The sequence below is a fragment of the Caretta caretta genome, chromosome 4, assembly GCF_965140235.1.
Source record: "Caretta caretta isolate rCarCar2 chromosome 4, rCarCar1.hap1, whole genome shotgun sequence".
Classification (NCBI taxonomy): Eukaryota; Metazoa; Chordata; order Testudines; family Cheloniidae; genus Caretta; species Caretta caretta.
This window is the reverse complement of record NC_134209.1, coordinates 21,995,136-22,008,211: the sequence shown is the minus strand read 5'-3', so window position 1 is coordinate 22,008,211 and position 13,076 is coordinate 21,995,136. Positions and strand designations below refer to the sequence as shown.

Below are 13,076 nucleotides of genomic sequence, written 5' to 3'. Positions count from 1 at the left end.
AGACACAGAGGGGGGAGGACACTGCTCCCTCCTTAAGCACGGTGCAGCAGACATGGCCAAGCGCACTGTGCGGGAGCTCTCTGGGGGCTTGGGATGCTGGGTTCTCATGCCACACTTCACCTGATGATGGTTAAGGCAGAATCAAGCCTTAAACAAATCGTTGCATTTCACCCCATCAGTTCTCTGCCGCATTCACAGTAACTTTTAGCACAGGAGAGCGTTCACACCTCGTAGTTGTAGAAATGCCCATTAATGGAGAACCTGTGTGTTTCCACGTCTTTTCTTGCTATTGTGGGGGAATTTTCCCTTTTCCTCACTTGTGCAGCATCACTCATGGTTCTGGTTCTGTGAGGGGTCAGGGAGTTGAGCTCCTGCACACTCCTAGGCTTCAGGGTGCTGCTCTCATAAGAGGAGCAACCTGGACAAAATAAAACATCATCAGCACAGTGTAGAGCTATTTCACCTCCCTTTTAGTACAGCCCAGTGCTGCTTGCAGCATCATTTCTATAGCTGTTTGCCAATAGGTGATGCTGGTACGAAGGTATAATGGTTTGTAGTGTTCATAAAGCAGTCAGAGTTATCGGCTGTTTGAACTGGCCACCAGTAACAGTATGTCATTCCATTGAGTCTGTGGGGATAATCTCCGTAGAGACAGCATAATTCAGTATTATGGGCTGATTGCTATATAGGTAATGAGCAGGTGTATTGCCATCACTACTATGTATTATAGTGTATTCAAGCAGGGTCTAAATATCCCAAGATGTCTCGTATTACTCCTCCCCACAGACAGGGCTACAGTTTGTCATCAGTTGTATCACATCAGAGGACTTTCTGATAAATATATGAAGAACACTGACCTTTCTCATGGTTTGGGGGTTCTACTGAAGAACTTGGTGTCTCTTCGCTAATGTGATGGAGATTATGAACTTCTCCCCAGCGCATCATCCCCCTGAAACAGGGATCAAGCATATATTTACAGGTTGATATTCTTTTTTAATTGGGGTGAATTCAGTTTAGGCTCCAGCCAAGCATCACGTAACAGATGGCCGTTCCTGTTCAGAACTGTAAACATCATGTTAGAGTCTTTCATTTGATTGTATAAAGTAGGCAACTTTAGCACATCACAATATCATGTTTTACTAAACATGAATTGTGGGACCAAGGGCACCACAAGTTGCTCATCAGCCTAAGTGGAACAGGTCAACTACGGAAAAAATGAGACAAATTATTCTAACTTTATTATTATTGGTTTTATAGTTACATGTAGAGGTCCCAACTGATATGAAAGTCCCAATGATCTAGACACTGTGCAGAGACATAGTATGAGACAGTTCCTGCTTTGAAGAGCTTATACTCTGTATAGACAAAACCGGCCAATGAGGCCTCATTACCTCCATTTTACAGATGGGGAACTGATCCACAGAGAGATCTGTACTCCTAGCACAATGGGGTGCTGATCCATGACTAGGGCTCCTAGACACTGTGATAATATAAATAAAACAAAAATAAGAGACTTGTCCAAGGTCACACAGGAAATCTGTGGCCCAGTGGGAACCAAGCTCTCCTAAGTGCCATGAAGTACCTTAACCACAAGTCCCAACTTCCTCTGTATAAATAATTCCTTTATTCATTAAATTATTTGACAAATAGTCTTTGACCAACTACAGCACTGATCAAGTACTGCAGTAAACAACTTGCATGAAAATATATTGCAACAAATAATGGCAAACATGTCAGAAACTATATTTGAAGAATAATCTGATCATATCATCAAGTGGATGGCTCACACTTAAGGCTACATTTTAGTCACGGGTATTTTTAGTAAAAGTCATGGACAGGTCACAGTCAGTAAACAGAAGTTCATGGCCCATTACTTGTCCATGACTTTTACTATATACTCCTAACTAAAACTTCAGCCGCGGGGCCGCAGGTGTTCTGCGGTAGCGAACCGGGCTGCTGGGGGGTGGCCTGGGAGCCCTGCTGGTGCTGGGCGGGGTGGGGGTGGCACGCAGCAGTGCATGGCCCAGGACCTGCACTGGTCCTGTTGGGGGCCGGGGGGGAGAGAAGAGGGTTGGCAGGGCTCGCAGGCTCCCCACCTGGCTCCATGTGTCCCTGCAGCTCCTAGGGGAGGGGCGGCCAGGGGCCTGTGTGTGCTGCTCCTGCCAATGGAACCGCAGCCATGGAAGATTCGGGGGTGGCACCTGCAGGCATGGGCAGAGCGCGGAGCCCTTTTGCCCCTCTACCTAGGAGCTTCAGGGACATGCCGGTGGGTGGTAAGTGCCATGCTGCACCCTACCCCCTGCCCCAGCCCTGAGCCCCCTCCCACACCCAAACAGCTGCAGCTGTCCCAGGGCAGCCACTGAGCCAGCACCGGCCACTGCAGAAGTCATGGAAAGCCACAGAATCCATGACTTCCGTGACCTTGGTGTTTTATCTAAAAAAATCAAACAAAAAATCCTGTTTTGGATTTCGGCTCATAGACTTTGAGGGTCCATCGTATCACCTAGTCTGACTTCCTGCACATTGCAGGCCACAGAACCTCACCTATCCATACCTGTAATAGACCCCTAACCTCTGGCTGAGTTACTGAAGTCCTCAAATCATGACTTAAAGACTTCAAGTTACAGAGAATCCATTATTTGCACTAGGTTAAACCTGCAAGTGACCCGTGCCCCATGCTACAGAGGAAGGCATAAAAACAAAAGAAAACAGGGTCTCTGCCAATGTGACCTGGGGAAAAATTCCTTCCTTACCCCAAATATGGCGATGAGTTGAACCCTGAGCATGTGGGCAAGACCCACCAGCCAGGCACCTGGGATAGAATTCTCTGTAGTAACTCAGAACCCTTTCCATTTAGTGCTCCAGCTCCGGCTGTTGGGGATATCTGCTGCTAGCAGTCACAGATGGGCCATATGGCATTGTAGGCAGTGTCATCAGGTAAATTATCGAAATCAGGTTGCTCAGCTGTATTTGAGAATTATGCCCTGGAGGCAGGGACAGACAATCTCTGTGATTTCATCACCCTGAAACCTGTGGGACATTAGTGGGTTAAATTAATGCTGATTCAGTCGGCTTTCACCCAAAGGGGCCCTTCAGGGGTTGAGGATGGAGGAGGATTCCCTAGCAGCGATGCTCCTGCTTAGGGTTCAGGGGGAAGCACACAACTTTCACTTGTCTCAGGGGATCTGCTGGTTCGAGGGGAGGGAAGCAAATGTGCCATTCCCCGACCATAACGGCAGAATACAGTGGGAATTCATGCGCGGAATTCCCCGTCTCAGGTATGCAAGTAGCTCATATAGGAGATTGGGTCCTTTAGGTCATTGATTTTTGGAACTACTTTTAAATCCCACTTTAAAGCCTGGATTCATGATATTAAAGTGTCTGCTTTCTGCATTGCAGAAGCTGCCACAAGGCCAAACAAGCAACAAATGAAACCTTGCACAGGTTTCCACCAGGCAAAAGACAGGCAGAGCCTTCACAGAATCTGGTGTGCAAATGTCATCTTTGTTTTATCTTCACAGTTGGACTGTGGGAACATCAGCCTGCATAAGGCTTACAGAAGTTATATATTACCTTTTACTAGGGAACAAACCCACAAGCTCCGGCGACTTCAGAGTCACAAAAGGTGGAATTTGCTTCTCATCTTGGATTTTTAACCAGATGGGACAACGTACTCCCCAAAAAATAGCCAGGATTCCTTCGATAACTGGTTTGCTGCCTTCTGGCTGAAAAAAAAACCCAGGAGTGCAGTGTTATGACGGGCCCAGGGAACCAGGTTCCATGTGAAGTTGCAGGAAACAGTTGAAACTAAGAGCCAAGTCCCGCCTGTCAGATGGTGAAGCCAGCAGGACAAGTGCATTTTATTGAAGGTATCAGCAAGGGGTAGCCTCTGGTTAGCACAAGCCTGGCACAGACCCTGGGTATGTACTTAACTCACTATCCCACCCTGAAACGCCTGGTGCACTGTCTTCACTGCTACTCTTACCCACCCCAAGCTTGGATTCAAGCTAGCTCGGGTAGGAGAGCCCAGGTAGAGCTTTGCTGTGTGGATATAGACAACCCTGGCACTCTAGCTCACTGACTGAGGAACCAAGTCCGGGTTGGTGTGTCCCCAAAAAGGGTCTGCTTAAGTCCTGGCCTGGATTTTGCAATCATGGAGTGGATTGCGGACCACACTGCAGGGCTACGTTGTAAATTGAGGGGAAAGGGCCCACTCCAATACTCACTGATATTAGTGGGCCTTGCATCAGGCCAAAATCCTGTTGTCCTTGCGTAGCGCCCTTACTGTGACAAAATTCTTAATGACTTCAAGGAGTTTTGACAGAGTACAGATTGAGAAGCCCATATGCTCCCCCTTCGCAGATTATTTTCCCAGGGTTATTTCTCTGAGGGCCCCATGTGTTCCCGTGAAGGCAGAAGAGCGGAGGCTCTCCACTGTGGAAGAGGATAAGTGAGTCAGACCTCGAAACCAGGGGATCTTGGGGGACACACCAGAAACAAGACCCATTCACTCAGAGGTCCCTTGCCTCCACACCAGCCCCTGGCCCCTATGGCCCATGCCAGGATTGTGCTACCAAGATCTACCCTGACTGCTTTCAGAGTAACAGCCGTGTTGGTCTGTATTCGCAAAAAGAAAAGGAGTACTTGTGGCACCTTAGAGACTAACCAATTTATTTGAGCATAAGCTTTCGTGAGCTACAGCTCACTTCATCGGATGCATACTGTGGAAAATACAGAAGATGCTTTTATACATACAAACCATGAAAAAATGGGTGTTTACCACCCCAGAGGCGCCTATTGGGGGTTTCCCTGTGTTGAGGAGGATGCTGAAAAAGTTACAGCAAACTTGAGCACCAATGACCATGCAATTTCCTCCCTTGGGTTGGGGGAGGTACAGAGAGTCCTGGCACAACCCTACTTCCCTCAGCTGATGATTCTGGATCCTTGTCGAGCTCTCCGAGTAGGACTCCCTGGGATCTAAGGAGTGGAGTGGCAGGGAGCTCCTGCTGCTGAGTCAATAACTCCTCCCCTTTTCATGACTCACCTAACCTCGATCTGTAACTTTCAGTGCTCCACCACTCTTGAAGAATGGGACTGTAGAATTTGGCTGTCATGCTTGCTTTTTTATATTGTAAAGACTCATGTTATAACTGAAGACGCACACTTCATCTTATACGTTAATGTGCCACTAATGCACTCCTAAGGTATCTGAAATCCCATGTTCCACAGTTCACCTGCAGTATGTACCAAGAACTCATTAGCACCCCCTCCTGCTGTGCTTTTCAAATAGACAGTTCTGTTTGCTCACATTCCTTACTTGATTACAGGAGAGCTGCAGATTCTCTTGGTCAGCATAAAAATAGTTATACGTCTTCAGTAAAGAGTTAAGTTGATCCCTAGAAGAAGAGATCACAATGAGACTATTTAAAAATCTCTCTAGTACCATAAAATCCAGATGTCAAGGTCAACATTTTCAAATATTTTTACACTTCTAAATCCATATTTAGATTTCAGGAGCACTCAGCTTCTACAATTGCACCGGCGTCAGTGGTAATTGTGGGGCAATCAGCACCTCTGAAAAATCAGGCCATGAATTCTGGTGGCAGCCAATTTTAAAGCACCCAAGTTTGAAATGTTGGCCAAATACAGTAATTTAATGGGAACAGACACTTTACAATGACAATATAAAACAAGTATACTGTACAATAACAAAATGTCTTCTTCAGTACATAACGGGACTGGGAACAACTGATTCCAAAACTTGTCTTCAGAACTCTGGGCTTGCTGCAGTTAGAAGTGCTTGTTTGGTAACTGGAACACTAAAATTGGGGGATTTGCTAGCTCATGAGAAAATAAGACATTTTGAAGACTGTCTAGTATAGCGCTTGGAACAGGTCCTAGTTAAAACATTGCTTATAAATCAATATAAATAGTTTCTCAAACCCTTCAAAGGGAAGATGGAAGTTGGGTGATTAAGGATACATCTGTATTTGAGCTGCGAGTTGTGATTTCCAGCTTGCGGAGACATACGCGTGCCAGCTGTGCTTGAGCTAGTGCATAAAAATAGCAGTGCATCTGTGGCAGCACTGGTGGCCGGTCGGGCCAGCTGCCCCAAGTACAATCCTGCCCGGGGTACGTATTTGGGCAGCTAGAGTGAGTCACCATCCATGCCGCCACTGACATACTGCTGGTTTTAGGCATTAGCTCAAGCAGAGATAGTGCAGAGACATCTATGAAAGCTGGGAATCACACCTGATAGCTCAAAATATAGATGTACCCTAAATGTTCTTTGTGCCTTTGAAAATCTTCCCCTTAAGCATTTTTATATGCTGGTGTTGCAGTAGAGACCCTCAAATTACAGTTGAGAGGACACTTCTATTCTAAATCTACAGTATTGTAATGTTAAGCTTGAAAGTTGAATCATGCAAGAGTCTGGAAATTCAGAGCTAGTGTTCCTCGAAAGACTGGAGCTGTGCCTTCTTTGCACATCTATCTTTCAGCAGGGTCCTTTACTAGATGATCACAAAGTACTGGACAATGTCATGTGGCAAATAATACAAAGGAACAACATTATCCACACAATCTTATATGCACAAAATTATGATTGCAGACATGTTTTGTGATTATGAAAGGAAGACCCTATTGCAATGCATACATACAAGGAGAGATATAAGGTTCCTAAAGGACTCTTTACTCTCAGTTGCTTTATTTCTGTGTGATTAAAATAACAATGTTACAATAACAATTTGTCTCATTTTTTATTTAGCTAGGTTGACGTGAAACATGAAAAATACAGTTCAGAATAGTTGAAGCTGGAGGATAGATCTCAGCTTCATATACAGAAAAAAATCACCTTTATGAGATAGCAATTCAATGCTTCTCTGTTTTTGCTTCTTATGCTCAAATTTTTAAAGCTACCACAAAACACTTTGGACTGCATTTTGAAAGTCTTACACACGCTGGATAATTTGTAATCTCACTGAAATCAGTGGAGCTACTTACAGAGCAAAGTACTCCCTAGTGTGAGAGGGGCTGTCAGAATCAGGCCCTTTTTCTCATCTGGTTGAAGAACAAAACAATGAGTTTCATTTCTCGCAGCTTGGACTCACGACTTCCAGTTGGAAGTTCTCTAATCTATTTATTTGGCAAAGGGGTTGGAGCTTTAAAGACCCAGCAACTCAAATTTGATACTAAGCCCTGGTCTACACTAGGACTTTAGGTCGAATTTAGCAGCATTAAATCGATGTAAACCTGCACCCGTCCACACGATGAAGCCCTTTATTTCGACTTAAAGGGCTCTTAAAATCGATTTCCTTACTCCACCCCTGACAAGTGGATTTGCGCTTAAATCGGCCTTGCCGGCTCGAATTTGGGGTACTGTGGACATAATTCGACGGTATTGGCCTCCGGGAGCTATCCCAGAGTGCTCCATTATGACCGCTCTGGACAGCACTCTCAACTCAGATGCACTGGCCAGGTAGACAGGAAAAGAACTGCAAACTTTTGAATCTCATTTCCTGTTTGGCCAGCGTGGCAAGCTGCAGGTGACCATGCAGAGCTCATCAGCAGAGGTGACCATGATGGAGTCCCAGAATCGCAAAAGAGCTCCAGCATGGACCGAACGGGAGGTACGGGATCTGATCGCTGTATGGGGAGAGGAATCTGTGCTATCAGAACTCCGTTCCAGTTTTCAAAATGCCAAAACCTTTGTCAAAGTCTCCCAGGGCATGAAGGACAGAGGCCATAACAGGGACCCAAAGCAGTGCCGCGTGAAACTGAAGGAGCTGAGGCAAGCCTACCAGAAAACCAGAGAGGCGAACGGCCGCTCCGGGTCAGAGCCCCAAACATGCCGCTTCTATGATGAGCTGCACGCCATTTTAGGGGGTTCAGCCACCACTACCCCAGCCGTGTTGTTTGACTCCTTCAATGGAGATGGAGGCAATACGGAAGCAGGTTTTGGGGACGAAGAAGATGATGATGAGGAGGAGGTTGTAGATAGCTCACAGCAAGCAAGCGGAGAAACCGGTTTTCCCGACAGCCAGGAACTGTTTCTCACCCTGGACCTGGAACCAGTACCCCCCGAACCCACCCAAGGCTGTCTCCTGGACTCAGCAGGCGGAGAAGGGACCTCCGGTGAGTGTACCTTTTAAAATACTATACATGGTTTAAAAGCAAGCATGTGAAAGGATTACTTTGCCCTGGCATTCGCGGCTCTCCTGGATGTACTCCCAAAGCCTTTGCAAAAGGTTTCTGGGGAGGGCAGCCTTATTGCGTCCTTCATGGTAGGACACTTTACCACTCCAGTCCAGTAACACGTACTCGGGAATATTGTACAACAAAGCATTGCAGTGTATGCTTGCTGGCGTTCAAACAACATCCGTTCTTTATCTCTCTGTGTTATCCTCAGGAGAGTGAGATATAATTCATGGTCACCTGGTTGAAATAGAGTGCTTTTCTTCAGGGGACACTCAGAGGAGCCCATTCCTGCTGGGCTGTTTGCCTGTGGCTAAACAGAAATGTTCCCTGCTGTTAGCCAGAGGGAGGGGGGAGGGTTGAGGGGGTAGCCACGCGGTGGGGGGAGGCAAAATGCGACCTTGTAACGAAAGCACATGTGCTTTGTATGTAATGTTAACAGCAAGGTTTACCATGAAAGAGTGTAGCCATTGTTCTAGAAAAAGTGTCTTTTTAAATACCACTGTCTCTTTTTTTTTTTTCTCCACCAGCTGCATGTGTTTCAATGATCACAGGATCTTCTCCTTCCCAGAGGCTAGTGAAGCTTAGAAAGAAAAAAAAAATGCACTCAAGATTAAATGTTCTCCGAGCTCATGCTGTCCTCCCACACTGACAGAGCACAGATGAATGCGTGGAGGCAAATAATGTCAGAGTGCAGGAAAGCACAAAATGACCGGGAGGAGAGGTGGCGGGCTGAAGAGAGTAAGTGGCGGGCTGAAGACAGGGCTGAAGCTCAAATGTGGCGGCAGTGTGATGAGAGGAGGCAGGATTCAATGCTGAGGCTGCTGGAGGACCAAACCAGTATGCTCCAGTGTATGGTGGAGCTGCAGCAAAGGCAGCTGGAGCACAGACTGCCACTACAGCCCCTGTGTAACCAACCGCCCTCCTCCCCAAGTCCCATAGCCTCCACACCCAGATGCCCAAGAACGTGGTGTGGGGGCCACCGGCCACTCCGCCACAGAGGATTGCCCAAAAAAAAAGAAGGCTGGCATTCAATAAATTTTAAAGTTGTAAACTTTTAAAGTGCTGTGTGGCATTTTTCTTCCCTCCTCCACCACCCCTCCTGGGCCACCTTGGTAGTCATCCCCCTATTTGTGTGATGAATGAATAAAGAATGCATGAATGTGAAGCAACAATGACTTTATTGCCTCTGCAAGCGGTGATCAAAGGGAGGAGGGGAGGGTGGTTAGCTTACAGGGAAGTAGAGTGAACCAAGGGGCAGGGGGTTTCATCAAGGAGAAACAAACAGAACTTTCACACCGTAGCCTGGCCAGTCATGAAACTGGTTTTCAAAGCTTCTCTGATGTGCACCGTGCCCTCCTGTGCTCTTCTAACCATCCTGGTGTCTGGCTGCGCGTAACCAGCAGCCAGGTGATTTGCCTCAACCTCCCACCCCGCCATAAACGTCTCCCCTTTACTCTCACAGATATTGTGGAGCACACAGCAAGCAGTAATAAAAGTGGGAATATTGGTTTCGCTGAGGTCTAAGCGAGTCAGTAAACTGCGCCAGCGCGCCTTTGAACGTCCAAATGCACATTCTACCACCATTCTGCACTTGCTCAGCCTGTAGTTGAACAGCTCCTGACTACTGTCCAGGCTGCCTGTGTACGGCTTCATGAGCCATGGCATTAAGGGGTAGGCTGGGTCCCCAAGGATACATATAGGCATTTCAACATCCCCAACAGTTATTTTCTGGTCTGGGAATAAAGTCCCTTCCTGCAGCTTTTGAAACAGACCAGAGTTCCTGAAGATGCGAGCGTCATGTACCTTTCCCGGCCATCCCACGTTGATGTTGGTGAAACGTCCCTTGTGATCCACCAGAGCTTGCAGCACTATTGAAAATTACCCCTTGCGGTTTATGTACTCGCCAGCTTGGTGCTCTGGTGCCAAGATAGGGATATGGGTTCCGTCTATGGCCCCACCACAGTTAGGGAATCCCATTGCAGCAAAGCCATCCACTATGACCTGCACATTTCCCAGGGTCACTACCCTTGATATCAGCAGATCTTTGATTGTGTGGGCTACTTGCATCACAGCAGCCCCAACAGTAGATTTCATAGAATCATAGAATCATAGAATATAAGGGTTGGAAGGGACCCCAGAAGGTCATCTAGTCCAACCCCCTGCTCGAAGCAGGACCAATTCCCAGTTAAATCATCCCAGCCAGGGCTTTGTCAAGCCTGACCTTAAAAACCTCTAAGGAAGGAGATTCTACCACCTCCCTAGGTAACGCATTCCAGTGTTTCACCACCCTCTTAGTGAAAAAGTTTTTCCTAATATCCAATCTAAACCTCCCCCGCTGCAGCTTGAGACCATTACTCCTCGTTCTGTCATCTGATACCATTGAGAACAGTCTAGAGCCATCCTCTTTGGAACCCCCTTTCAGGTAGTTGAAAGCAGCTATCAAATCCCCCCTCATTCTTCTCTTCTGCAGGCTAAACAATCCCAGCTCCCTCAGCCTCTCCTCATAACTCATGTGTTCCAGACCCCTAATCATTTTTGTTGCCCTTCGCTGGACTCTCTCCAATTTATCCACATCCTTCTTGAAGTGTGGGGCCCAAAACTGGACACAGTACTCCAGATGAGGCCTCACCAATGTCGAATAGAGGGGAACGATCACGTCCCTCGATCTGCTCGCTATGCCCCTACTTATACATTCCAAAATGCCATTGGCCTTCTTGGCAACAAGGGCACACTGCTGACTCATATCCAGCTTCTCGTCCACTGTCACCCCTAGGTCCTTTTCCGCAGAACTGCTGCCTAGCCATTCGGTCCCTAGTCTGTAGCTGTGCATTGGGTTCTTCCATCCTAAGTGCAGGACCCTGCACTTATCCTTATTGAACCTCATCAGATTTCTTTTGGCCCAATCCTCCAATTTGTCTAGGTCCTTCTGTATCCTATCCCTCCCCTCCAGCGTATCTACCACTCCTCCCAGTTTAGTATTATCTGCAAATTTGCTGAGAGTGCAATCCACACCATCCTCCAGATCATTTATGAAGATATTGAACAAAACCGGCCCCAGGACCGACCCTTGGGGCACTCCACTTGATACCGGCTGCCAACTAGACATGGAGCCATTGATAACTACCCGTTGAGCCCGACAATCTAGCCAGCTTTCTACCCACCTTGTAGTGCATTCATCCAGCCCATACTTCCTTAACTTGCTGACAAGAATACTGTGGGAGACCGTGTCAAAAGCTTTGCTAAACTCAAGAAACAATACATCCACTGCTTTCCCTTCATCCACAGAACCAGTAATCTCATCATAGAAGGCGATTAGATTAGTCAGGCATGACCTTCCCTTGGTGAATCCATGCTGGCTGTTCCTGATCACTTTCCTCTCATGCAAGTGCTTCAGGATTGATTCTTTGAGGACCTGCTCCATGATTTTTCCAGGGACTGAAGTGAGGCTGACTGGCCTGTAGTTCCCAGGATCCTCCTCCTTCCCTTTTTTAAAGATTGGCACTACATTAGCCTTTTTCCAGTCATCCGGGACTTCCCCAGTTCGCCACGAGTTTTCAAAGATAATGGCCAATGGCTCTGCAATCACAGCCGCCAGTTCCTTCAGCACTCTCGGATGCAACTCGTCCGGACCCATGGACTTGTGCACGTCCAGCTTTTCTAAATAGTCCCTAACCACCTCTATCTCCACAGAGGGCTGTCCATCTCTTCCCCATTTTGTGATGCCCAGCGTAGCAGTCTGGGAGCTGACCTTGTTAGTGAAAACAGAGGCAAAAAAAGCATTGAGTACATTAGCTTTTTCCACATCCTCTGTCACTAGGTTGCCTCCCTCATTCAGTAAGGGGCCCACACTTTCCTTGGCTTTCTTCTTGTTGCCAACATACCTGAAGAAACCCTTCTTGTTACTCTTGACATCTCTGGCTAGCTGTAGCTCCAGGTGCGATTTGGCCCTCCTGATAACATTCCTACATGCCCGAGCAATATTTTTATACTCTTCCCTGGTCATATGTCCAACCTTCCACTTCTTGTAAGCTTCTTTTTTATGCTTAAGATCCGCTAAGATTTCACCATTAAGCCAAGCTGGTCGCCTGCCATATTTACTATTCTTTCGACTCATTGGGATGGTTTGTCCCTGTAACCTCAACAGGGATTCCTTGAAATACAGCCAGCTCTCCTGGACTCCTTTCCCCTTCAAGTTAGTCCCCCAGGGGATAGTTAGTCCCCCAGGGGATAGCCCACTCCAAATTGATTCCCAACTGACCGGTAGCTGTCTGGCATTGCAAGCTTCCACAGGGCTATCGCCACTCGCTTCTCAACTGTGAGGGCTGCTCTCATCTTGGTATTCATGCGCCTCAGGGCAGGGGAAAGCAAGTCACAAAGTTCCATGAAAGTGCCCTTACGGATGCGAAAGTTTCGCAGCCACAGGAAATCGTCCCAGACCTGCAACGTCCCACCAGTCTGTGCTTGTTTCCCAAGCCCAGAATCGGAGTTCCACAGCATGAACCTGCCCCATTAGCACCATGATGCATGCATTGGCAGGGCCCATGCTTTCAGAGAAATCTGTGTCCATGTCCTGATCACTCACGTGACCGCGCTGACGTCGCCTCCTCGCCCGGTATTGCTTTGCCAGGTTCTGGTTCTGCATATACTGCTGGATAATGCGTGTGGTGTTTAATGTGCTCCTAATTGCCAAAGTGAGCTGAGCGGCCTCCATGCTTGCCTTGGTATGGTGTCCGCACAGAAAAAAGGCACGGAACGATTGTCTGCCGTTGCTCTGACAGAGGGAGGGGCGACTGACGACACAGCTTACAGGGTTGGCTTCAGGGAGCTAAAATCAACAAAGGCTTTACATCAAGGAGTATTTCAGGCAGGACTTCACGGAG

At 47.4% G+C, this 13,076-nt stretch overlaps 1 protein-coding gene across 1 annotated transcript in view; it reads right to left on the bottom strand.

The window, feature by feature from the left end:
• RASSF6 (Ras association domain family member 6) overlaps positions 1-13,076 on the bottom strand; it is a 42,621-nt gene that overhangs the window by 10,244 nt on the left and 19,301 nt on the right. Inside the window, exons 4-7 of the mRNA XM_048846892.2 lie at positions 5,318-5,396; positions 3,574-3,725; positions 858-949; positions 228-418 (exon numbers count right to left, since the gene is read on the bottom strand). Coding sequence (XP_048702849.1) covers positions 228-418; positions 858-949; positions 3,574-3,725; positions 5,318-5,396 — 514 coding nt within the window. The remainder of the gene's footprint in view (positions 1-227; positions 419-857; positions 950-3,573; positions 3,726-5,317; positions 5,397-13,076) is intronic.